Here is a 25,155-nt window from a genome sequence, read left to right as displayed (position 1 = left end):
GATGAAATAGGACGGCGAGTCGATAGCACTTGAAGCGATATGTGGATAGACGTGGAATATACTCTGGATTCCAAAGCAAGTGAAATTGCTTTCCGTCGTTTTGGATCTTGTTTCGGCATCATGGGTCATGGACAAGATGGGCACTCCAACTACGTACGGCGCAGGGACATCCTATTACAATGGCATTTCAATGCTCGCTTAACAATACATCTACATCACGGTAGCACGCCCTTCCTGAATGGCATGCATGTCATGGTTTCCCACTTGGTCGCAAGTTCATGCACGGTCCCCACTGTCCGCCTTCGTCGTCTCTCACAACATCCACGCTGTTTCAAAGTCTACTTGAACTCTTTGTCGACCTCCTCAAACCGCTCCAAGAAACTCTGGAAGGCAAACACGCCAAGCCCAGGATCCTGGCTACCGGTAGTGGCTCTGATGGAGTGCATGCTCAGTTGTGGGATGCCACAGTCAATGGCTCGAATGCCCGTCGCGGCGGACAGCATGGGGCCCACGGTGCCACCACTCCTGCTGTCATTGCGGATCTGGAAGACCTGCAACTTGGGATCCTGCTTGCGCGTGCCGATGTCGGCGTCGACGCAGCGCTGCAGAATAGCAGTGCTGACGGCGTCGGTGGTCATGTGCGCGTTTGAATCGGCAGAGACAGCGGGGCCAACGTTGAGGCGGGGAGAGTGGTTCTCGAGATACGCGTTGAGGAAGTTAGGGTTGACAGCGTGGATGACATCGCTGGACACCAAGAAGGAGTTTGCGTATGTGCGGGCCAGTGCATTCTTGGTCTTGGTCTCGGCAAACTCTTCGACGATGCGCTCCATGATGCTGGGCAGGAAGTTCCCGCGTGCGCCCTGGCGGAGGAGCGAGCCGACTTCTTCATCGTCGAAGAGGGCGACGATGCGGATCTGTGAGGAGCCGGAGAGGGAGGCGTTGGAGTTGAGAAGGGCTTGAACGGCGGCCCAGGAGCAAAGCTTGTCGTCGATTCGGCCGGCGAAGATGAACTCGCGGTCCAGACCACCCGTCGTGGCGGGTTGAACGTCGAAAAGCTCGAGTTCCCAGTTGACGATAGTGGAGTCTGTGCGTGTCAGCGTACGGCCAGGGGTTTGATAGAGGAGTGTGGTGGTGGCGTACAGTCGGTGATGCCCAGCTCGGAGGAGATTGCCTTGACAAGCCTCTCTGGCTGGGTGGCTGCGAAGGCGCCCTCACCGCCCAGAGGGCTCGACTTCCACTCGGCTTCTGCGTTGGCTGCTGACGAGGCGCCCAAGTCGCTGTTGTCCAGGCCGATGATGGGCACCATCTGGGTTTCTCTGTTGAAGGGGCCTACGGCAGCCGCGCCGAAATGGGGTGCGAGGGTGGGGATCCTCGCAATGGGCCAGTCCAGCTTGACCAGCTTGGAGACAATCTTGGCGTGCTCCTTGACGAGCACGCGACCGCCGATGCCCAGGTCACGGTCCCACCACGTGTCGCTGAGCGCACCCGCATACGGGGCGACGCCGAGCTGGACGTAACCGGCCTTGTTGCGCAGCTTCGGGATCGGCTTGAGCTTTGCCGTGAGGGCGTCAATGTGGCCGGCGACAATAGCCGCTCCGTTGCCCGCAGCGTACTTGTCTCCAATGGCAAAGGCGATGAGCGAGGTGCCATTGCGGTCGACGTAGTACTTGCCGCCCGCCCGCAGCTCCCAGGCGTCGCGCTCCGACAGCTTCTTGTATCCGTCGCGCTCGAGGTCCTTGGCTACGGCGTCGACGGCGTGGAAGACGGTGGGGTTGGCCGTCATGAAGTCGGTGAAGGGCTTCGTGTACTGCTCGGGCGCCTCCTTTTCGCGTCGCACGGGCGCTGGGGCTGGAGCTGGGGCTGGAGCTGAGGCTGGAGCTGGGGCTGGAGCTGAGGCTGGAGCTGGGGCTGGAGCTGAGGCTGGAGCTGGGGCTGGAGCTGGGGCGGCGGAGGCTGAAGTTGGGCCTACGGCTGGGGGCAGCTGTGCAGGCAGCCATGGATGCGAGGGCGCAGGCCTAGAGGCAGACTTGGGTGCTGGAAGGCGGTACTGTCCGTCTCGGAACTCGAGAACGGGCGCAGGCGTCGGGCCCTCGCCCGGGACTTCCTCCAGGATCTTCGGCGGCACGGGCGGCGGGCTCTGCTTTTGCATCTGCATCTGCCTGTTGGGCCGGAAGTCGTCGTCGTCCTCGATCAGGTTCGGATACGGCGTGGCGATGCTGTGGCGTGCTCGGCCCTTGTCGCTCATCTGGTGTCGCTTCTGCTCCCAGTCGGCCAGCGCGCGGCGAGGGAGCGGCCCCGCCGTTGTGTGGGAGCGCGAGAGCGTCGAGTACGCGTGACGCAGCTGTTGCGGCGGTGACGGGTCGGCGTACAGATCGGCGTTGGACGCCGCCTTGCGGAGAGACGGCTGGTTCTTCGTCATGCTCGCAGTGACGGACGGGTCGTGGCGAGCAATGCGAAAGGATACGTGATGGAGGGATGTTGGGGTGTTGATATGCTGAATCGAGACACTGGGGCTGATGTTGGGTCTGCTGGACACTGAGGCTGACGTTGGGGTTGGGATGATGAGGCTGACGTTGGAGTTGGGATGATGAGGCTGACGTTGGAGTTGGGATAATGAGGATGATGATGTCGTGGCTGAGCTGCCTCCATCCGGGGAAGCCAGGCCCACTTCGGTCCGCGCTTGCATGTGATGTGATCCGTAGTCGTGACCACCACCGCCAGTCAACCGTCCTCTTCGAACATCTCTCAACATGTAGCACACTGGGCACGACTGCGCGTCGAATCATGGGGAGCTATTGTATTGGTGGTCAAGCTACCTCGCAGCCATCCATCACAACCACCTGGTCCACAGCCAAATCCTGCAAACTGCCAAATCTTCTTACATGCGAAGCCCTCCAGTAAACTCCACCGTGATGCCGCCAACCTAATCATGAAAATCAATAACAAAATGCGTGTCTTCGTGACCCATCTCAACCAGCATCGACACCGTGGAAATTCCAGTTTCGGACGTGCGCGTGCTACGATGGGCGCTGGCCGTTGGGCACCGGTGGTGCCACCTGGTCATCTTCATCGTCCTCTTCGGCGTGGCTAGTGCACAGTCAGCAAGCTTCCAACATACAAGGTTGGCAGCACGCACCCAAGCAGGCCCTTGACATTCCTCATCTCGTAGTGCTTCTTCCGCAGCTCCTCAAACTTGCGGTGCTTCTCCCTCTCTTCTTGCGTCGCATTAGGCGGCAGCTCGCCGTGGTAGCCCTTGTCCTCCTCAGGGTCGACCAGCACTCGCTTCTCGCTCTCGGGCGTCTGAGACTCGCCGCGCGCTCGCAGCTCGGGCTCCCCAAGATCAAACTCGGGTATCTCCTCGACCCGGTTCTTACGTTTCGGCTTGGCGTCAAGTTCATCGACATTCAAGTCCTTGGCATCCAGCATCTCAATCTCCTCCTCATCCTCAGCGGGGTCGTACTGCTTGGCGTAGGGCGTCTTGGGCTCGTCGATCTTCATCGTGCTATCGCGATTCTGCTCGTTGATGTACAGATTCGCCTCGTCCCACTTCAGCTGGGGGCTGTTGTCGTCGAGGTGAGGGCTGGCGCCTGATTGACGTCGTGACGTGGAGCCACGGGCGTTGGACGACGAGCGACGGTGGCCGGGGCCTGCATTGTGCAGCGTGTTCTCGAGCACGATTTCCTTCTCTGATTTCTCGCGACCAAGATGCGGGCGCTCGGCGACGGGGCTGACCGCGGGCTGCGCCTCGCGGGGCGGGGAGCTCTGAGAGCTGGAGCGGTGCGAGCTGGAGTTCTTCAATATGCCTGGGATTGCTGTCAGCAGCCGGCAAAATACGCACATGTTCACGGCTTACCCCTGGGCCGGTCGGCGTGCGACGAGGGCGAGTGCAGGGGAGAGTGCGCCGTCATGGTTGCGGTGGGGACAGGCGGTGGCTGGGTGTTTTGAACCGGCGTGTGCTTGCACGTGAGGGCCAGCAGTATGTGGGGCAACGGTCGGCGAGAGTTGGGTGGTGTGGTGGTTGTGGTGGATGTGGTGGATGCGGTGGATGTGGTGTGTGTGGTGTGTGTGGTGGATGTGGTAAATGTGGTGGATGTGGTGAAGGTGGTGGATGTGGTGAAGGTGGTGGATGTGGTAAATGTGGTGTATGTGTGGGCAGTGCGAGGAGGTAGTAGGGTGTGATGATCGGTGCTTGAACAGGTGCAAAGCTGCACTTGGTGGTGGGTTGGTGGGGTACCTAAGTAGCGTTGTCTGGGTGAGGAAGCTACCGCGATGACGTCGCGGCGACGGCAGGTACTGTACTGATTAGCCGACCATGCACCATGCACCATGCACCATGCACCATGCACCATGCACGACACCGGGCTTGCTTGCTGTCCCCGCACGCAGTCGCTCGTGTTTGCATCGCCGCCTACTTGATCTCATGTAGGTCGCTGCCTCGTAGGCGGCGACGACAGCGGCGACGACAGCGGCGACGACAACGACGCCGACGAAGCTCAATAACAGGCTCCCGAGCCAATCAAGGCTAGAGCGGCGGCTGAGGCAGATGCTTGTGTATGCTTTTGGCATCTGCGTGTCTCAGACCCTCAACCTGTGTTGTTGTAGTAGGGCATGGCATGTGTGCCAGATCGCCCAATGAGGGCGCGCAGCGCGGTGCTCATGAAAGTTATCTGGCACGTGTCACAGCCCTTTTTGCGTGCATGTGAGACGTTGTATATCACATTGCCAACAGGTCCTCCTCTGCAAGCACACCTACCGTGCCTCGCTCTGGAGTCATCCAGGTCATCAGCATGCACGCAAAGAGTCGATGAGCGGAACGGCGGCATGCCGTAGGTTATGAACGAGCATGGCCTCGAACATGAAAAGTGCACAGGTAACAGCTTCAGGCAAGTCCTAGCACCGTCATCCACTACGATCAGCACAGGTTTTCAAGAAATGCACACGAGTAGTAGAGTCCAAATAGCTGTCTTCAGACTTTGCCTTGAAGCTTCAGGCCCAACCGAGAGATTGCAGAAGCGCAACAGTGTAGCTCTGGCTGAGACTCAGACTACCAGAAGTGGTCCAGGGGACCGTCATCCCAAGATTCGCCATGCTGCAACAAAAGCCAGAGTGCAACATACATGAACAGGGCGGGCTCGCAGCCGCCGAAACACAAAGGTGGGCGCGTGACAAAGAAATGTCCCTGCTTGTAGGTCATCACCGCATCATGGAAGCCGCAAGAGCGGCCCTCGTGATGATGGTTTTAAAAGAGGAATGGCTCAATCTGGGCCAGCTTCGGAAGCGGCAGCTGAGTGGGAGAGTTCGAGCTGTCGCAGATTTGAGTAGAAGGCCGTGAAGGAGAGACGGCACGGCCGGTGCGCGCGAGAAATTTGTAGTCGGCAGGCGCGCACAGACGTGGCGGACGCGGAGGGCGGACTGAGCCACACATGGACCGAGCTACGGAGCTACCGAGCCACGCAGAGCAGAGGCCAACCTCTCACACGTTTTCTCGAGACGGCCAGTACCATCGCATTTGCTCTCCACCAAACCGCCCGCCGCCACCCATTCCGCCCACAGCTCGACAGTCCCTCCCCCAGCATCTCAGGACCATCCACCACTGCACCCGCCGCCCATTCAGCACTCGACGACGCCCGTCCCAGCCAGAGCACCGACACGGCACATCCCCGCACACCGCCGACGCACATTGGCCCGCTGCACCTCGCCAAGCTCTGCTTTGCTGCTTGTTCGCTCATTCGTCCCACCAAGCTCCAGACTGAGCGCCTGCCCGTCCCATAGCATCATAGCTCAGCATAGCTCAGCACAGCTCAGCACAGCACAGCACAGCTCAGCACAGCACACACCACGCCACACCACACCACACCACACCACACCCAACATCCCTCCCTCTCTCCCCTCTTCCCTCCCCCCCACCCTCCTTCACCGCGATCCAGCTACCAATGGATAACAGGGAGAACCTCTGGACCCGCCGCTCCAAGTATGCACCCCCTCGTGTCCTCGCACGTGCTCTGACGCTCGACTAACGGCGCCTGGCAGCACCAGCAAGCTCTCACTGTCCACCGCCCAGTCCGACCCCCCAACCGACCACGCTCCCACGCGCACATTCTCCGCTACCGCAAAGCGCTTTGGTGGCGACACCTCATCACACGGCGGCCGCAATCCCTTCAACGCCATCTCGCCCTTGACACCGGGCGCGCTCGCCTCGCCCACCACCGGCGGCTCTTCCGCCTTCGGCCTCGGCTCAGGCGCCTTTGCGTCTTTTGGGTCTGCCAACAAGACGCCCAAGACACCGGGCACCGCCTTTGACTTCAAGGCCGCCGCAACACCTGCCGCAGCACCTACAACGCCGGCCGAGCGGAAGCCACCGAGCAAAGTTGGAAACAGCGCCCGCAAAGAGCCTGTCTCTACGCCTGCGCCACAGGACTCTACACCCATGTCGTCAGAACCGCTGGATCCTAGCGCGCCGTGGCCGCTCAAGTACACATGGGTCGTCTGGTTCCGCCCACCCACGCCCAAGAACAACGATTATGAAAAGTCGATGAAAGCGCTGTGTAGGATGAGCACCGCTCAGGACTTTTGGAAGGTCTTTGTGCATCTCAAGCGGCCCTCGTCTCTACCCACTGTTTCGGATTACCACGTGTTCAAGGAAGGCATCCGGCCTGTGTGGGAGGACGAGGAGAACAAGCGCGGCGGCAAGTGGATCATGCGCCTGAAAAAGGGCGTTGCAGACCGCTACTGGGAGGAACTGCTCATGGCATGCATTGGCGACCAGTTCAACGAGGCCGGAGAGGAAGTCTGCGGCTTCGTACTTAGCGTCCGAAGCGGCGAGGATGTCTTCAGCATCTGGACTAAGAACGACGGCGGCCGCAACATCAAGATCAGGTATGCTCTTCTGCCTGAGCATCACGGATAATAAGGATGCTCGCTGACCACATGCACAGGGAAACGGTCAAGCGCGTACTGGGCCTTCCTGAGGGAACCCAAATCATCTGGCGCAGTCACGATGACAGCATTGCGCAACGCACTGCCATTGACCAGGCGCGCCAGGAAAAGAGCCACCTCAACCACGAGAAGCGCAGAGTGACGTCGTCGGATGAGTCGCAGCGGGAGAAATCCACAGCTGGGTCTTAACTCCGGGCCTCGAGTGTTGTCGCTTTGGCGTTGCTGACTCTGCTGTAGCATGCTGTGGGAGGTAGCGGTGCGCCCCAGTGTGAGGCACTCTCAGGAAGAGCTTCAGCGTGGACGAGCCAGAGCTCAAAGCGTGGCTGGCAACCGCGTGAGACTCTACGCATACGACTCCAGACACGCTCAATCATGCACCATGGGCGTTGGTCACCGGCCCAGCGGCATCTGAGTCGTTCCAAGGCTCCAGGCCTTTTATGGGAGGATTCTCAGGCTGCACGGGCATGCTCTCCGAACTGGACGAGGCATGGTGTGGTTGTCGTATTTGGCTCTCAGCACAAGTGCGGCCGCGGCTGGTGACGTTTACCCTCGTTCTGCCATGTCTCGTGGAGCAGGGAGTAGCATGGCAGGCGACAGCCAAGACAGCAGCGACGAGACATTGACGCAGCGCACTTGAACGAGCAAGGCAACGATGATCCGCACAGCCATATATGTTGGCTGAGCTATGTTTGAAGGGGTTGAGATTTGGCGAGCCATACGGTGCACCGAGACAGAGGAGAGGGGCACTGTGCTCCGCACTGTGGGTGGCGCTATTGTTGTTTTTCCGACCTCGGACTTCCGACTTCCGATTCCGACTTGTGACTTGTGCACACTGTATTGTACTCTACATAGGTGGTGATGAGCATGCTGGAACAGCGTGTGATGCGCAGGCGACTAGGCTTGGATGCCGCATGCAGGATGGAGATTATGAAAAGGGACTGAAGAGCGAAAGACGACAATGAAGCGTGCGAAAGACCAGGGTGACTATGATTGCAGGTGCCCATGTCCAGTCGCGGCCAAGAAACGAGCTGCTTCGTAGGTGAGTGGGTGTGTGGGTGTGTGGGTGTGTGGGTGAGTGGGTGAGTGAGTGGGTGAGTGGGTGAGTGGGTGTGGACTGGTTAACCCCACTATCTCCGCTGCCCTGACGTTCGCCTGCGCGCGACAAAGAGACCAACCTCACGTTGACTGTGCCAACCGCGCAGCTCACCGAACACGGCGCACTCGGCGCAGGCTCGCGCACCGTGCCCTCCTCTTTCGTCTTCTTCTGCTGTCGCCGCTGCTTGCTCCCTGCGAACCATGAGCCTCGCCACGCGGCCCACGAGCAGAGATCAATGTCAGGACTCTTCCATGCTGCCGCCCAACTTTGGCACGCCGTAGCGGGAGAAGGTGGAGAAGGCACCGCAGAAGCGCATGCAAACCAAGTACGCACCCGCCTTTACCCCCGCAGCAGCAGACGAGGCCTCTGCTTGTCTGGTCTGCAAGCGTGAGGAGGAAGCGCCCTGGACCCCACGCTGCCTGCTTCTGCATCGACTGACACCCTGTTTCACCAGCCCAGCCATGCACCTACACCCTCGCCAGATCCAGACGACCTTGGACCCAATCCCTTCGCCTCACCAGCGCCCTCCCCTCGACCTGTGCAGCTCCCCGTACACGTCAGTCCCTCCGAGGGAGAACGCCCCATCTTCGAGAGCGATATCCTGTCAGGCCAATCTCGTGCACGTCCTGCGCTGCAGTCACAGAAGAACGAGCGACGGTCAGTCAAGGATCATGACCATGACCATGCCCACCGCTCGCCCTACCCGGCGTGTGGGCTGGGCGAGAGCAAGAGCAAGGACTGATGCGTGACCAGGAAGCTCTCCAACGCTACACGAGCACCGGATCCTGCCTTTGGATACCAGGGCCCGCCCGCAATGGCCAAGGTAGGACCTCCACGGCCTGCGCGCAGCTGACCCGAGGAAGACGCTTGCTGATCATTCCCAGCCTGGCGCAGGGCAAGGCTTCCAACCCATCAACAACCTGAACGCCAACGCCAACGCCAACGCCAACGCCAACGCCAACGCCAACGCCAACGCCAACGCCAACGCCAACGCCAACGCCAACGCCAATGCCAATGCCATTGTCGACCGCAACAACCCTGCCTATGGTCGACCCAAGCACACAACGTACGCCAGAGCCGACCGCAATGTCCGTGCCTACGCCCCCACATCCATAGGTCGCGGCCAACACGCTGGGCAACGAGAGTTCGCGGAGCGCAACCCCGGCCATCAAACGCAAACCTCTCATAGCCGCAGCCTGCCGCGTGGTTCGCCTGTGAAACGTCGAAAGACTGAGCACTTCACCACTAGCCGCCAGCAACCATCTCCTATTCTCCTCGACATGCACGGCAGCGAAGACGAACCTCAGTCGGCAGCGCCGTCCACCCATGCAGCATCTACTCCTGGGGCACGCTCGTCACGCAGTCCGCACAGCACGACCAGCAGGCAATCTACTACAAAGGCAAAGCCTGCATCGCAGCCCAGAAGCGAGTTCAAGGACACACACGACGCTCTGCAACCTCGACGCCTCCCAAAACCCAGACGAAAAAACGGCAATGGTGTCGACGAGATTCGCAGAGGTCATCAAATGGACGCTTCGCTCTTTGGTACTGAAGAGCTCTTCCAAAGACAATCTGTTGTAACTCTTGACAACCAAGTTGAATTTCTCGAGTCTACACGTTCAGCGGCTGCTCAAACTAGCGAGCGAGGCGTAATCCACAACTCAACCGGTCTCACTCTGTCGCAGCAACACTCCGAGAGAGTGACATCGCAGCACTTTCCCCTGAACAAGATGCGCATTAACGAGTCCACTGCACAGTTGCACGACCATGACACGAGCCATGCTAGCAGAGAGCCACACGTGATCAAGAATCTGCGTGATTACCGAGCTGCCGGAGATCGTGTCGGGGAAGTGATTAGCGATCCTATCGAAAGCAGCGAGGACGAGCTTGCACACCCACTTCCCAATCCGTCCAACAACCGGCGATTAATGCCGCCGCACAAGCCTGAACAGAAGGGCAAGGACGCTGTTACCCGGCGTGGCGCCATGAGCAAACGCTATCAGCTGGACTATGCCCGGACACACAACCTTGGTCCTGATGGTGAACAGTTGACGCTGGAACCGACTGAGAATCCGAACATCTTCCGTATTACCGGCCGAGACCGTAACGACGATTCCAAAATCCTGCATATGCTAAATCTTGCCAGCGTGAACAAAGTCTCCTCGGACGATACACACAAGATGAGGCTTACAGGTCCAATCATGAATGACCACAGGTATTGGTTCGATTTGAGTTTTCCAGAGTTCCGGGAGTTCAAAAGTTTTCTGGTAGATCACGTATACCCTCAGGTTGCAGACCAATTCCGATTTTGTGTAGCCAAGTAAGTGAACCGGCCTGCTATAGTAGCCATTGCTTACGTTAGCAGGGAGAAGATGGAGGAGATCTTCAAGAGACCATTGGAGAGAAATGGGAAGCTTGGCATAGCTCTGACGGTGCCTGAAGATGTACTATCTAGCCACACACATGGCGCACAGCCTAAACCCACCAAACATGACCTACTCTCTGGACTTGGAAAGAGCTTGCGCACGGAACACGACTTAGCTAGACTCAACAGCAAGAACCTGAAGCAAGCCCCTACGGTCACCGCAGCACTTGCGCGCCCAAAGCGGTCTACAAGGGCGACAGCTCCTGTCCATGACCAGTCTGACGACTTCAACAAAGTCGTCAGGTTTTCTAGAGATCCTGGACTGGGTGAACGTTGGAAGACGTAAGTCCGCCTTCTGGCATCTTATGGCAGCATCTAACAATCTTCTAGACCACTGGAGTTCAAGCTCGACGAAGGCTTTCTTAAACGTAGAAGGTGTACCGTGACCTTTGATGATCTGCCCAAGTTGGATGAGGAAGAGATGCTAAACGACAATCTGATGAACTTCTACATGCTGCAAGTACAGATCTCAAGAGAATTGAAACGCTGCTGACCAACTCCTAGGTATCTGTATGATAGTCTCAACGTTTCGAAGGATCAGGTCTATTTCTTCAATACCTACTTTTTTGAGGCGCTCACGAAAAATGCCAAGGGACGCGATGCTATCAACTATGAAGCTGTCAAGACCTGGACAAAGAAGGATGACATCTTCAGTTATGACTATATCGTGGTTCCGATCAATGAGAAGTATGAAAATGACATGACACACTTCCATAACAGAAGCTGACCGTTACAGTTGGCACTGGTATCTGGCTATCATCTGCAATGTCTCCAGTGTTGGGCGAAAACTTGCCATCGACAATCTTGAGCAAAACCCGCAAGAACCCGAGCAATTAGCGACCGACGTCCGGACGGACAAGGCTCCGGGAGGAGATGATGATACAAACGTAGACGAGCCTGGCGCAATCAGCGACACAGCACAAGCTATCGAAAGGTCCCTGTTCGAACAGCCTATGGACGACGGGGACATAAACCTGTTTGAAGAAGAGAAGAAGCTTAATCTCATCGATCGAGAAGATAGAGGTGTTGAACCGCAGCATCATCTCAGTAACGAGCGGGACCAGCCAAGTCTGCGTCAACCTCAGGAAAAGACTACAATTGCGACACTCTCATCTGCCCAAGCCGAGAGCACCTCACCGACCCTGCCGTTCGATCATCATAAACAAGCACACAAGAAGAAGGGTAGACGAAAGCCTCCAGCTCCCAGAAAAGACCCGACGAAGCCGGTCATTATAGTTCTCGATTCGTTGTCTCAGCCTCACAGTAACGCGACACGTGCTTTGAGAGAATGGCTTCAAGCTGAAGGTTTGCAAAGGCGTGGTATAAGCGTCGAGATCGACAATAAAGGTTACTATGCCAAAGCTCCGCAAGTCCCGATGCAAAGCAACTTATCCGATTGCGGCCTGTATGTTCTCGGGTACGCGCAGCGGTTTTTCAGAGATCCGGACGGCTTCAAGAGGAAGCTTTTGACAGGAGAGATGTCTTCGGCAACAGACTGGCCGGACATGGAGCCATCAAGGATGCGTAGCGACGTGCGTAATCTTATATTTCAACTCTATGGGGATCAGAAGGAAGCCCGCAGGTCCAAAAAGGCTGCCAGGATTAAAGACTCGCATACGCCGCCGGCTAAGGCTGAGCCCGAGACAGTTGGCCCCATTGTGCAACAGTCAGGCAACGTTGAGCCGGGTGCCCAAGTTACCTTACAATCCAAAATATCGAAAGATCAGTTGTCGAATACCTCAAATGCCAAAGTCGACACAGCGCCAGCAGCGGTACCCTGCTCAGGGTCCCCACTCGACTCGAAGGCACGGTTCGATCAAACTAGTTCTAATGTTGCCGTAAAATTAGCAACAGACAAGACATCTCGCCTAAACCCAGATCCGACGACTCCACCCATAAGATCTCCAGCAGCCACACCTGCAAGATCAAAGGACAGACCCAAAGAACGGCAAGGAAGCCCAGAGGTTCGTGTACCCGCTACATCGCCGCACGTCAACTCGTCTTCTTACGTACGATACGAAGACGTGCTTGGCCAACCGCAACGCGATGCGCAACAACCGAGTGACATGACAAATCCTCTACAGAGACCTGAGCCGCACGGTAGAGATGATGGAGAGCTTGATGTGCCGGCCTCAAAGAAGACTTCAGCAGAATCGTCGAAACGCCCGATGCGCGATCGATCTGGCAGTCACGACGACCCTATTACGTTGGATGATTCGCAAGACCTCGACGCGATTGACCCAAAAGTTCCAAAGTCACCGAAAGAGCCTTCACCGGACGTTGTGGAGCTGGAGCTTCCGCAAGCAATCAACGTCGTGGCTGATCGCCTGTCCAAGGCCACCAAGTACAGCTCACCCGCACGACGCAAGCCCCGAGATCAAGCACTTCAACATGATGACTCGCTGCAAGAAGGATCTGGGTATGAATGGCAGGAAGGGCGTGATGTGATGCGTGCAAAAAATCTCTCGATCGAAGATGAGCGCAGGAGACTTGGCCGACATGTGAACAGCCCTCCATCATTGCTTCATCGCTCGATGGAGGCTGTGAATGAACCGACGGGCACGCACTCGGGATCGTCGCACATGGTGCAGGCCATGGAGGTCGACGAGTCAGCTCAGGATCACGAGGTTGCCGAAACGCCGGAGCGGCAGAGGAGCAGTCCGGGCGTGGTTGAAGAGGAGATGGACTGGCAGGCCGGGAGTTCGCTGCCGGTCTGACCAAGATAGGACCGTAGTCCAAGAGGTGGAACAGGACCGAGGACAGAAACGTTCATGCGCGGCTACCTACTGTTTTGCATCATCTTCAAACGAATGGTTGTTTTCAACGGCATGACAACCGGCGTATACTTTGAGAAAGCACAGTAGCTGCTCTTGATGAGCCGCGCGCACAGCTAGGATATGTCGATCGCTAAGATCGGACGAGTATAGACGCAGTGTCAACACATGGCATTATATCACATCTGTATGATCAAACACCTCATGGGTGTTTGAGACATGGCTCTTCCCTTGGTCACTACATGTCACTGGCTCAAAATGCCACTAACGCTTCATCATTTGCCATGTTCGCATTCCGTTTGACAAACCAGTAGAATGGAGATGTTGAGCCCGCACCGGTCACCGAGGCTGTCATGGTAAGGTGCGTTACGCCACAGACACGTTGATCCTGGAATTGGCGATTTTAATTGTTCGTCAAAGAACGCTGCCACTGAAGTGGAACGACCGAACGTGCAATCTGTTGATCGCGCACAGTTCACCAAACGATGCAGTGGTCTCGAAACGGCAATGTCTAAACACAGCAACAGGTTTCTCCATGGCCTTGTGGACGGTGCAGAGATATAAAATCTCCTCTGGGGAGATTTCGGACCATCAAAGCGACCAGGCGTGAGGTGATCATCAGACGGCACTTTCAAGCCTCTTCTCTTCGGCCTGGTCCTCACGTTGAAGCTGCCTGGTGATGGTACCGTCGGCAGCTCGGCCACCGGTAGGGTCTTGCTGTGCCGCGACAGCATCGTCGACATCTAGGCGATCTGTTAGCAAGCATTTCTGGTACGCCCCGTTGGCGTACCATGGATGGAAGCTCTACCCTGGAACCCCTCGTCGGCGGCCTCTCCCCCAACCCATCTGCTCATTTTCTCCTTGACAAAATGATCAAAGTCCCATTCCTCTGTTTCCAGCCTGTGTTCCCCCGCTGTCCAGAGGTACGTCTGTGCATCGACTTCTTCGCCCTCGACGTCTTTGTGCTCGGCATCACCGGCCCGCCCCTTGGCCTCGAGGACCTTGACTCTGACGCTCTGACGCTCGTACTCGTGGCCCTCGAAGATGTCCAGACGCCAGATGTCTCCGTCCGTCAGCCCCTCTACGAGCGTGCCGCGGACCTCGTCCTCTGGTGCAGCAGGTACGACAGCGGGATAATCGGCATGTCTGACTTTTCGGCGCTGATGTGCGTGTAGTTTTGCAGGGCGAATGGAAAGAAGAGCGGCGTGTGCGGGTGTTGGGGGTGTTGGCGAGCCCCAGATGACGCGGTGCAGGACCGGAGGTGCCATGAGGGTGCCGTAGAAGAAAGCCGTGTGCGACATGGCGGAGCTTTTGGGGGTGGGAGAGTGGGGTGCGTTGGGCGATGCGTGTTGGCGGTTCTGATATGCGTAGACGGAGGAGAGGTCCATGTGGCGGTTTGCGGTTCTGATGTGCGTAGACGGAGGAGAGGTCCATGTGCGTGGCGGTTTACGGAGATGTGGGGCTGATGGGTCACCTCGTCCAATATCGAGACGGGATGGTGGCGGATGGCGAGATAAGGTTAAGCTCTACGGACGCTAATGCACGCCACCCATGCTTAGACCCAGTGCTAGATGAGATCTGACAGATAGACGCGGCGGGACGCGGCGACGCGGGCACGCATTTCCTCCTTTTCCTTTTCGCGCGTCGACAGCACCGACATCGCCGACATCACCGACATCACCGACATCACCACCGCCTTTTTTGTGATTCGTGCCACTTGCACAGTGCTGTCGCGTGCTCTGCTCCCAAACAGCAAGCAGCCCAGCCAATCCAAGACAGGCAGGCATCCATCTGGATGAGACTGCCTCTGGTCGTTCACGTCACCAGCACAACCCATCTCGACGCCTTCCGGCACTCCCGCGGCGCACGCCTGTCATCCGCGTCTCGTCTGCAAGCCCGCAGGCTCGCTTCACCTCCTCCCCGGCCTCCAACAAGACAATCGCCAGCATGTTCTTCCTCAACGCCATCGTCAAGAACATTGCGCCGCTGTTCATCGCCACGAGCCCCATCACCAGCTATGCAGACCAGATCTACTCGATCCACAAGACGCGCAGCTCGGCCGGCTTCTCGCTCGACATACCGCTGATCATGCTGGTCGCCAGCATCCTGAAGTCTGCACGCCCCCGCGCACCCGCGCCCCCGCGCCCCCGCGCCCTCTTGACACGCTGCCGCTAACAACCCCCGCCAGGATCTTCTACTGGTTCGGCGCGCACTTTAGCACCTCGCTGCTCATCCAAGCCCTGCTCACCATCTTGGTCCAAATCCTGCTGCTGCACGTCGCCCTCACCAATCGCGTCCTGCCCGCACACTCTCACCAGCCCTTCCAACACGCCCTCGCCCCAACGCCCCGCCGCCGACCGTACGATTTCTGGCAATGGCGTAGCACGCGCCCCTATTGGGCCTTCGTCACCTACTTGACCGCAGGCTTGCTGGTCTTGCACCTGCTGCTGAGCACAACCCGCCTGTTCGTCCCATACACAGACCTGCTCGGCATGGTCGCCCTGGCCATCGAAGCCACACTGCCTCTCCCACAGCTGCTGGCCAACTGGCAGCGACGAGGCTGCAAGGGCTTCCGCCCCTCGGTCATTGCGAACTGGGTCGTCGGCGATACCTTCAAGATGTGGTTCTTCTTTGCCTCTGCCGCTGGCGAGGTGCCTTGGGCCTTCAAAGCCTGCGGTGTCTTTCAGGCCACCTGTGATGCAGGCCTGGCTGTTCAGTATCTAGTTTGGGGCGATGGGCCCGAGGGCGTCAGTGGAATTGGCAAGGAGAAGGAGCTGAGGAGTCCGCCGCCAGAGAGGGACGGCTTTGCGTCTGAGAAGATGGGTGATGGTGCTGGCACGGTAGGCATTGAAATGGGCAAGGTGCCGGCATATGAAAGGAGGTGATGAATAACAGACGTGCGTCTTGTACTTGCACGACTGATCAACGTTACGGACCATGTTATGAGCAGCAACCAGTCATGATTCTCCATCGTGGTGGTCGAGTCACTCAAAGCTGTCCCTTGGGCTTTGTTGCGACGAGTTGGAAAGCAAGCACCGCTAAGTGGCTCCAACGTTTGCTCTGCGCCCCATTCTCAATGCCAAACACAGCTTGCATAGCTATGGCAATCGTTTGGCGTTTGCGTCTGACGGCTTCCTGCACAACATTCACTAAATACGAATTCAGAAAGCGCGTTTGACACGCCAAACAATGTCTTAGCCATATGTGCCAGCAGTATAAGAGCCGCCTACTCGTACCCTCGCATTGAATAATTCAGAAAACTCACATCACTCACATCACTCACATCACTCGCGTCAGACTCTCAACACCTCAATGTTCGGATTACCCCTCCACCATCCCTTCTCTTCTCACACCACCCTCAGCCGCCGCCGTCGCCACCAACGCAGCTCCTGGGACATGTACGACTCAGATAGGACGCCACTTTCATCGTTCGAAGATATCCAACACACGCGACTCATCACAGCACCCCCTTCATCCATCAGCACACGTACATACGAACGTATCCGGTACCCCTCCCCCTCACTCTCCACCACCGACCTGCTCCCCCGCGTCTCCGCACTCAATCGCCGTGGCGCCACGCTCTCCACCTACCTGGCACATCTAGCCGCTGTCGTCGAACCGCTCAAGTCAACCAAGGTAGATGAGATGAGTGAGCTTGAGCTGAGGGACCTGCTGCACGAAGGACAAGGCCTGCGGGATGCAATGCAAGACTTCGAAGAACAGTTTGCTGAGGTCTGGGCTGTTCTGGAGGATGTTATGGCTCAGAGAAGGGGAGTAGTGCGTAGTCTCTTGCAAGGTGAGGGCGGGGATGGTGTTAGTGAGGCAAAGGGGTCGCGCAAGGGGAGGAAAGTGTATTAGGCATGTTGGGCCGATCAGGGCTCCGGTGGTGATTGAACTAGAAGGCAGCCTCACAACAGGGCAATAGATGTACCGCCTCTACTAACGTACCGTTTGCTTGCTTGTTTTGCACGGTCTTTTTACGTCTAATACGCAGTAGCTTGGCACAGAGGTTAGCTCTTAGCTACCACAGAATGCAACTAGGTATATGTTGTAAGATTCCTAGTTACAGTCGACCATTAGTAGTGAAAGTGTGTCTTATTAGAGACTATCGAGGTAGCTTAGGTACGCTCAACAATAGTAGAAAGTACAGCTATGTAGGTAGACTAATACATGGCAATATTGACCAGACTAAAAGCGCCTAGGGTATCATGGAGTGGCCACGTCCCCGTGTTTCACAAGCGTCCAGGTACCGATCCAGGGCGGGATACGATGCATCTTCTACAACAATTACTGAACTTAGCGGCGGCGATGTTGAGATGGAAAAATCAGATAGAGCAAGCGCACTTCACGTACGCGATACTATGATTGGCCAACATTGACACCGTTTTCAAACTTGCGGTCATTCCATACAGCACCGCTGACCTGGGAATCTTTAGTCCAACATAGTTAGTCGCTCTTTTAACAAAGCATCTGTCAACAAAATCATCAAACCTTTTCAATCATTCCTGTTTTATGTACATAGGACTCTGTAAGTAATAGATTACACATCCTACATTTATATTGGGCTACGAACCTATTTCACTATAGTGTGAGAGACTATGTGCACGGAGTAGAACTTTCATAAGTAGGGTCGATGGGGCCATTTGGTGGGCTAACCTCACACTGTAACTGTGTCGGTAAGGGCGTCAAAACAATCTTCTATGCTCTCTAGACTTCTCCACTAGTACGACAAAAAGCCATGTTGTCGGTAGTCCCCGGCTCTTCGCCTTCAACCTGGTGCACCAAAAGCCCCTCGTAGTGAGTAGGCCCCCTGTCCCGATCTCGTTCTCCAAGAAGCAACCATTGAGCAATGGCTCTGAACCTGTCTTCTATGACATGAGAATCATATGATGCGAGTTCTACACCAAGCTGGTTATCTGAGTTCCAGTGGTAATATTCTTCGATTCAATTGCCACCAGGGACCTGAGTCGTACAGTTTCGCGGCCTTTCGAAGCGTTAGATTTCACAGTCATCAATGGGGCCTGGAGATAAGTCTCGAAGCGCGCAATGGTTCTGAGATTCGACCGACGAAGCAACAAGTGTACCCAGACCTTGACTGTGATTGCTGCTCGTGCACGACATATGCTTCCTGGCTAATACCCAAAAAGAACACGGATCCATTCCACGCCCATGCTCATGAAGGCATTGTGCATCTGTCTGGGCTCTAAGCTTCCAATTGGTCCAGAAGAAAGATCATCCTAAGAATAATGTTGCTAGGCCAGTCTTGAAGCAGTAGAGGATCGGAACACGCAGCTCACAGGCTTAGAGCCCAGCTGCCTAGAGAACTTCAACGCAATTACAAGTGTGGCGTTGTAACAGTCTAAAGCGGCCTAGAAAACTCTTTATACTAGAGAAGTAGATATTCTCTTAATCTATAAAGCGTTTACTTAAGCCTAATGCTGTATCTGCTCTTCTTATATCCTTCTAGCATCTTATAGAGCACTAGATTAGCTACTATACGTATTGCGTTAAGAAATGCTCTTATAACGTACTTTACGGGTAAGAGGATTATACTGTAAAGTACTAGTCCCCTAAAGAGTTCTTATTCTAATTTATATCTAACTTAGTGCCTTTACATCCCCTTTCTGTCTGTTATAGACTAGCCTTAGGGTAGAATGCAATAAGGGTTAATATAGTATTGTATCTCTTAAGGAGGTAACACGTTGCGTGTTCTTCTAATATGTCTGTAGGGCACGTAACTATCCTATCTTACTTAAGGCTTAGATAAGGTCTAAGCCTATAACATACCTTCTTTCCCTATCTTCTACAGGCTATACTATGTTTTATTAAGTCTTTCCTATTATACTAACGTACTTTATAGTTTAGTAGATTACTGTTAGATTAGATGGTAATAGTAATAAGTTAATAATAATGTATTAATGTTCTGTTATTGTTCTATGTAAGGGTGATTTTCGTCTTATCTAGGTTCTAGTAGAGGCCCCTACATGGTTTCTTAGCAGGTATATTACCTAACATATTTCTCTAATACCTTTTATTTAACACACCCTCTTAGCTTAGAATCCTATTATAAGCTGCGTAAACTAGTGTTAGATAACCAACCTTACTAAACTAAGTTAGGGGGTTAGGGTTAACCTTAGTTAACTTAGGGGCTAGCGGCACACACCTATAAAATTAGATATTAAGACAGATAATCTTTAATAAATTACCTTTATTATTATCTTTGTACATTAAGTATATTATCTAATAATTAAGAGTCTTACTAATACTACTAAAATACTCCTTTAATATATTACTATTAATAATATATAATTTAATAATAATTCTTATAGATTATATAACCTACACACCTTAGCTATATTAACTATAGACCTACTACGCCTCTCTAGACGTATAGGAGAAGATAGACCTAAATTAGACCATCTCTCTAAGGACTAAACTATAAGTACCTAACGCTCTAGATATTACTAACTATAAGAAGAGGCTAGCCCTTAGCAATAATAAATAAGGAAACCCTTAGCTTCTAGAAATTCTATCTAAACTATTAGCTAACAACCTAAAGGTATAGAAGGAAGATAAAAACTGTTAGAAAAGCTGCCTTAAATCCTATAAGATAACAGATAGAGACTACTATAAGGAATAAGCTAACCTAGATAAGGTAGTAATGTTTATCTAAAGCTTAGTATTACCTTACCTTTTAAAGAACTACTACTAACTAGGTAAATTAATTTAAATATAACTTATTAGCCTTAAATATATAGTTAGTATTAATACTAAGAAGAATAATTACGCGTACGCCATTAATACCTAGCAGCCCTTAAACTAATAAGATAACCTAGGAGCTAGGATACCTAGCTTCTTAAGTATAATTATATTGTAACTAATGCTAAAACTAAGGTTATTACTAAAATATATAATATACAAGACACTATCTAAGACTTCTTAGATTTAGTAATAAAAATAGCGCTAACCTAGGTAATATTATTCTAGAACTATAGTAGATAAGAATAAAACATAACTTATAAAGAAATAATAAAACGCTTCTAAGAGTATATAAGTAAGTACTACTCTAAAGGAAGATAGTAAAGAGGCGCCTTTACTGTAGGGAATAACTTAACTCTTACTACTAGTAGTAAATCTACCTAAGATACGAACAGGGACGCCTCTTATATTATTAAAGACGTATTATCTACTTCTACTACACAGGGGCGTTAGGGAAGACCTTGTTAAAAACAGAATATTAGTTAAATAACTATATCTAAGTAGTCCCTAAGATAGGAAACAGCAATAGCTAGAGGAGTAAAATACCCTGCTTGTAGATAACGCTATAGAATAGAAGATTACTACTATATCTATAAAGATAAAGTACTAGAATAGTTTATTCTATATAATAGAATTACTAAAATAGTATAATTTAGGATAGAACAAAATACTAACCTTTAAGATTAGGTTAGATCTGTAAAACAAGCTTACACTAAGACACTAGCTATTAAGACATCCTAAATACTAGAGGTACCTCTAGGATAACTATAGGGATAGAAGATATAAATAATTAATATAAGTCTAGTAAGGGAATTATATAATATAGAGCTACTAAGCTACCCTCTTAGGAACTACTTTATCCTTAACTAAGAATTAATAATCTATATTATAAACAATAAGGACTAGATATAAGACCTTACTCTACCTATATTAAATAATAACCTATAGGTAGGTAACTTCTAGGTATAGATGTAGAGATATAGCACTGTCTATCTCTATCTATTAAATATAAGCTAACTAACTACTCTTAAACTATACAACGTAGTATAGTGCCTAGACATACTTTATAACCTTATCTTATTCTAATAACTACGTTAATAGGGTATCTAGTAGGACACAAAAGGAGATCTAACTTAGCTTAGACAAGTAGACAACACAGCTATTACATCCTTAGATAAATAACATAGATAATAGGTACTTAGAGAATAGTAATAGATAGTGTTTGTAATATAATTAATATAAAGCTAAATACCTAAGACTGCTACTACTCTACTATAGCATAAGCAAATAGGGCACTCTAGAGCTACTACTATTAAACACCTTATCTAACAATCTTAGGGGGTAAGAGTTAGGAGTATTACTATAGTCTAATGTAATACTTACAGACAGGCTAAGACTAAGAGGTAAATTAGTTATCTAGCTTCCTCTAGGACTTCTATTTTAAAGATAATTAACTAGGAAAGATAATTATCTATATCCTAGACACTCTTATATAATTCCTATTAAAATAATATAAGATCTAGGGTAAGGTAATTAAGTGTAATAGTAAAATTACTATAATAAAACTAGAAGTATTATAATAGTGCGCTGCTGTAAGGGCGCTGTAGGCAGGTAATAGAGCAGAGCAAGATAGAACAAATAATAGGGTAATATTTAAGAGATAAGATAAATTCTTAATAGATAAGTCTTAAGGTTTATAAATATTATATACGTGTGTAGCTAGTAGGTCCCTAGGCTTAGCCTAGGACCTAGCTAAGGTATCTTCTAGTATAGGGAGAATACTTATAATAATAGCCCCCTCCTCTTTAAAGGTTTGTCCTAAACTGTAGAGAGGTCTCTAGTAATGTTATTAAGCTCTAGAAAAACCTCCTATAGAGGAAAAAACTTAGTAGGAGAAATATAGCGCTAGTAGGGGTCTATTAGTTAGCGTCTGTAGGGATAGGAAGCTGTTTAGCACGCAATAGACGCTAGCAATTCTATCCTTCTAATATTTGCTTAGTAAGCTACTAGGATAGTGTTACTACGTAGCTAGGTAGATAAGTCTTATTTATAAGAGACTAGCTAAGGATAAGTCTTCCCTTATACCTTTATTAGCTGCTAGTTAGTAAGCTATTACTTCTACTAGACGTTACTATAAATAACGCCTTAGTAGTTATTAGCTCTAAAACATATATAGCTAAGGCTATAGAAAGTATAATAATTATATACTAAATAGGTAATATATAAGAAGTATTATTTACTTCCTATATAGTGTACGTAGCGCCTAGCACTAGGCTAAGAGTTACCCTAGGCGTGCCTGCTATTTGCTTTCTGCAATCTTCTAAGTAATTAGGTGCCTTAATTCTAGGGCTAAGGCTGCTAGAGGTGTAAGTAGTTAGACGTTGTCTACCTTATAGGCTAGAGTAGTAAGTCCCTAACTAGTAACGTCTGTAAGAGGATTGCTAGTAGCTTCTATAGCCCTATTCCTACGTAAACTAGCCTAGAATTTACTTATTTATAGGGGATCTTGTCTGTATACTAGAAGTAATAGTAAGCTATTAGCCTTACTATACCTAGTACCTTACCTAGACCCTTACGTAGTATAGTCTAGGCTCTAGTATTTATTTATAACGTAAATCTTAGGTAAGATTACTAGTTACTCTTCTAGCAGTTAATAGACCTGTGCCTAGATATTTATAATAAGAATTATCTTCCTACGTAGTAGATTGTAACAGGTAAGAGAGTAGTAAGAGGTTAGGTTATTACTAGAGAGCTGCTAGGTAGAGGAAATTTAGCGTATATAAGGACTATATCTACTTACTTATAGTGCCTTATTATCTCTATATCTTTATCTATATCTACCTTCTAGCCCTTATTCTCTATTCTATAATACCCCTTCTAATATATATCTCCTATAAGGCTCTACCTAACTATAACTACTAGCTGCCTAAGAGTATACAGCTCTAGCTGTTACTTTTATAGTACTAGTGCTATACTAGTATTACGCACTTAACTACCTTATCTAAGAGTAACCCTAATAGCACTATCTTATTCTTTATTTATGTCTTTTATTAGCCTAGTAGGTATAGGCTTTATAAGGACAACTTTAGTATATACCTCTACTACGTCTAATTAAAGAAAGAGAGGTATGTTAAGGTATTTTCTATTCTACCCTAGTGTCTACTCCTACTAACCTTTATAGATTAACTCTATTTTCTATTAAGCCTATAATATGCTTAATTTTCTAATTAACTATACCCTCTATAAGACAAATAATAAGATAGTTACCTAAGGTAACTAGGTAACTAATAATAATATAATTACTTAGGTGTAGGTATACTAGCAGACTACCTATAACTATACTAAGGCTTATTATAACAGCTTTATTACCTATAATACTGTAGTTTATTACTATATTAATAAGTCTAGACTAAGTAAGACTAGGTACGCTTAAGCCTATTAGGTTTCTTAGTTATATAACCTTAAGTAGTACATTATAGGTGTTTTTCCTCCTCTTCTTTCTTATATAGAGCTAACTTTTTATAGGCTATAGTTAGGACTATTAGTATAAAGCTTTCTTATAATATTATAATTAACAGTATAATTAAGAATTATTTCTAGAAGATAGGTAGTGCTTATAACGTAGAAAAGTAGTAGTACTACTATGGTACTAACCTATCTTATACTCTTTAGGCTCTATTAGCTCTTTTTAAGCAGTTTTTGTCGTCTCTAACTAAACCTACCCTAGGTAGTTATTGTTGTTGCAGCCCCTCCTATAAGATAAGCCTTTCTAAGGGTTATAGAAGAGCTACTTAAGCTATAGTTATAGTTATAAAGACCCTCTATTCCTATAATACTTCTTAACAGACTAGTATATAATAATAAAACTCTTCTCTCCTATAAATGTGCTAGTCTTTACTAGTAATGTATTAGATAGACGCTAGGCCTCCTTTAGCCTCTAGTTACATAAGTTCTAGAACTCTCTATCCTTACTTTTCTATTAGCTATTTTAGAGTAGGGTTTATAAGGCAGACTTCTAAGAACATCCCCTCTTTTACTTTAGTTGCGCTAGTCTGTTAGTTATAGAGTAGCCTACTTTTAATAGATTACCTACCTAAGTATATTAGTAGTAATCCTAAAGGATCTTATTATAGTAGTTAAGGTTCTTAAGTAGTTCCTAGGTAGCTTCTTTATTTAGCTAACCTAGCTACTTAACCCTATACTCTCTTCTCTAGGTAGTAGTATCCCTATATAATAGTATACCTTTAACTTTAAACCTATTACTAGGTAAGACGTCTTCTAGTATACTAATAGAACCTAGCTAGAACCTACTACTTATAAGGGGTTCCCTCTAGTACTTAAGAAGTAATATATTAAACACTAGGTGTACTCTATCTATTAATAGGGGCAGCTTTAGCTTATATGCTAGCTTACCTACCTTCTTAATTACTATAAATAGCCTAAGGTATTAAGCGTTAAACTTCCTAGAGGGACAGCTTGTTATTAGGTTCTTAGCCTAAAGGAGAACTAAGTCTCCCTTAGTAAAGTGTTGTTTAGATAGTTTTGTATTATACTACTAGGCGTTACCCTTTTATACATACTCTAAGGCCTTCTTTACTATTCTCTATATCTTATACTAGTTTAATAGTGTTAGATAACTAACCCTACTAAGCTAAGTTAGGGTTTTAGGGTTAACCTTAGTTAACTTAGGGGCTAGCGGCACACACATATAAAATAAGCCATTAAGATAGATAATTATTAATTAATTACCTTTATTATTATCTTTGCACATTAAGCATATTATCTAATAATTAAGAGTCTTACTAACACTACTAAAAATACCCTTTTAATATGTTGCTATTAACTATACATAATTTAATGATAATTCTTATAGATTATATAACCTATACACCTTAGTTATATTAACTATAGACCTACTACGCCTCTCTAGACGTATAGAATAAGATAGACCTAAATTAGACTATCTCTCTAAGAACTAAGCTATAAGTGCCTAACGCCCTAGACATTACTAACTATAAGAGGAGGCTAGCCCTTAGCAATAATAAATAAGGAAACCCTTAGCTTTCTAAAATCCTATCTAAACTATTAGCTAACAGCCTAAAGGTATAGAAGGAAGATAATAACTATTAGAAGAGCTGCCTTAAATCCTATAAGATAGCGGATAG

At 50.1% G+C, this 25,155-nt stretch overlaps 7 protein-coding genes across 7 annotated transcripts, besides 31 other annotated features; 4 read left to right on the top strand and 3 right to left on the bottom strand.

Annotated features, from left to right (window-relative positions):
- Positions 1-338: 338 nt before the first annotated feature.
- On the bottom strand, positions 339-2,419 carry EKO05_0010166 (Aminopeptidase I; the record flags this gene model as incomplete). Its single annotated transcript, XM_038942925.2, has 2 exons — positions 339-1,084; positions 1,141-2,419. 2 exons carry the CDS (start codon positions 2,417-2,419, stop codon positions 339-341), a joined length of 2,025 nt encoding a protein of 674 aa, XP_038794716.2.
- A 117-nt stretch (positions 2,420-2,536) lies between these two features.
- Positions 2,537-2,623: a tandem repeat.
- A 394-nt stretch (positions 2,624-3,017) lies between these two features.
- EKO05_0010165 (uncharacterized protein) lies at positions 3,018-3,908 on the bottom strand (the record flags this gene model as incomplete). The annotated part of the gene is made up of 3 exons (XM_038942990.1): positions 3,018-3,087; positions 3,137-3,803; positions 3,854-3,908. The coding sequence occupies 3 exons, from the start codon at positions 3,906-3,908 to the stop codon at positions 3,018-3,020; spliced, it is 792 nt and encodes a 263-aa protein (XP_038794715.1).
- Positions 3,276-3,333: a tandem repeat.
- A 401-nt stretch (positions 3,909-4,309) lies between the features above and the next one.
- Positions 4,310-4,353: a tandem repeat.
- An 89-nt stretch (positions 4,354-4,442) lies between these two features.
- Positions 4,443-4,490: a tandem repeat.
- Positions 4,491-5,778: 1,288 nt separating this feature from the next.
- Positions 5,779-5,831: a tandem repeat.
- Position 5,832: 1 nt separating this feature from the next.
- Positions 5,833-5,868: a tandem repeat.
- A 65-nt stretch (positions 5,869-5,933) lies between these two features.
- On the top strand, positions 5,934-7,125 carry EKO05_0010164 (uncharacterized protein; the record flags this gene model as incomplete). Its single annotated transcript, XM_038943000.1, has 3 exons — positions 5,934-5,971; positions 6,031-6,876; positions 6,936-7,125. The coding sequence occupies 3 exons, from the start codon at positions 5,934-5,936 to the stop codon at positions 7,123-7,125; spliced, it is 1,074 nt and encodes a 357-aa protein (XP_038794713.1).
- A 593-nt stretch (positions 7,126-7,718) lies between these two features.
- Positions 7,719-7,761: a tandem repeat.
- Positions 7,762-8,267: 506 nt separating this feature from the next.
- On the top strand, positions 8,268-13,174 carry EKO05_0010163 (Ulp1 peptidase; the record flags this gene model as incomplete). Its single annotated transcript, XM_059637701.1, has 8 exons — positions 8,268-8,357; positions 8,487-8,689; positions 8,786-8,855; positions 8,917-10,352; positions 10,398-10,739; positions 10,788-10,913; positions 10,962-11,144; positions 11,194-13,174. The coding sequence occupies 8 exons, from the start codon at positions 8,268-8,270 to the stop codon at positions 13,172-13,174; spliced, it is 4,431 nt and encodes a 1,476-aa protein (XP_059493684.1).
- Positions 8,956-9,052: a tandem repeat.
- A 675-nt stretch (positions 13,175-13,849) lies between the features above and the next one.
- EKO05_0010162 (uncharacterized protein) lies at positions 13,850-14,619 on the bottom strand (the record flags this gene model as incomplete). The annotated part of the gene is made up of 2 exons (XM_059637700.1): positions 13,850-13,974; positions 14,040-14,619. 2 exons carry the CDS (start codon positions 14,617-14,619, stop codon positions 13,850-13,852), a joined length of 705 nt encoding a protein of 234 aa, XP_059493683.1.
- Positions 14,620-14,876: 257 nt separating this feature from the next.
- Positions 14,877-14,922: a tandem repeat.
- A 256-nt stretch (positions 14,923-15,178) lies between these two features.
- Positions 15,179-16,116, top strand: EKO05_0010161 (uncharacterized protein; the record flags this gene model as incomplete). The annotated part of the gene is made up of 2 exons (XM_038942955.1): positions 15,179-15,342; positions 15,420-16,116. The coding sequence occupies 2 exons, from the start codon at positions 15,179-15,181 to the stop codon at positions 16,114-16,116; spliced, it is 861 nt and encodes a 286-aa protein (XP_038794710.1).
- Positions 15,350-15,386: a tandem repeat.
- Positions 16,117-16,492: 376 nt separating the features above from the next.
- Positions 16,493-16,543: a tandem repeat.
- An 84-nt stretch (positions 16,544-16,627) lies between these two features.
- On the top strand, positions 16,628-17,089 carry EKO05_0010160 (uncharacterized protein; the record flags this gene model as incomplete). The annotated part of the gene is made up of 1 exon (XM_038947023.2): positions 16,628-17,089. The coding sequence occupies one exon, from the start codon at positions 16,628-16,630 to the stop codon at positions 17,087-17,089; it is 462 nt and encodes a 153-aa protein (XP_038794709.2).
- Positions 17,090-18,854: 1,765 nt separating this feature from the next.
- Positions 18,855-19,110: a mobile genetic element.
- Positions 19,103-19,316: a mobile genetic element.
- Positions 19,116-19,149: a tandem repeat.
- Positions 19,306-19,309: a direct repeat.
- Positions 19,310-20,019: a long terminal repeat.
- Positions 19,310-25,155: part of a mobile genetic element that runs on past the window's edge.
- Positions 19,325-19,381: a dispersed repeat.
- Positions 19,382-21,405: a mobile genetic element.
- Positions 19,949-20,017: a tandem repeat.
- Positions 21,162-21,209: a tandem repeat.
- Positions 21,405-21,581: a mobile genetic element.
- Positions 21,578-22,171: a mobile genetic element.
- Positions 22,066-22,606: a dispersed repeat.
- Positions 22,181-22,226: a tandem repeat.
- Positions 22,224-24,684: a mobile genetic element.
- Positions 22,537-22,569: a tandem repeat.
- Positions 22,941-22,973: a tandem repeat.
- Positions 24,613-25,155: part of a long terminal repeat that runs on past the window's edge.
- Positions 24,627-24,683: a dispersed repeat.
- Positions 24,684-25,155: part of a mobile genetic element that runs on past the window's edge.

The sequence above is a fragment of the Ascochyta rabiei genome, chromosome 18 (assembly GCF_004011695.2).
Source record: "Ascochyta rabiei chromosome 18, complete sequence".
NCBI classification, from domain to species: domain Eukaryota; kingdom Fungi; phylum Ascomycota; class Dothideomycetes; order Pleosporales; family Didymellaceae; genus Ascochyta; species Ascochyta rabiei.
The sequence above is the reverse complement of the archived record's forward strand: the minus strand, read 5'-3'. Positions and strand labels throughout refer to the sequence as shown.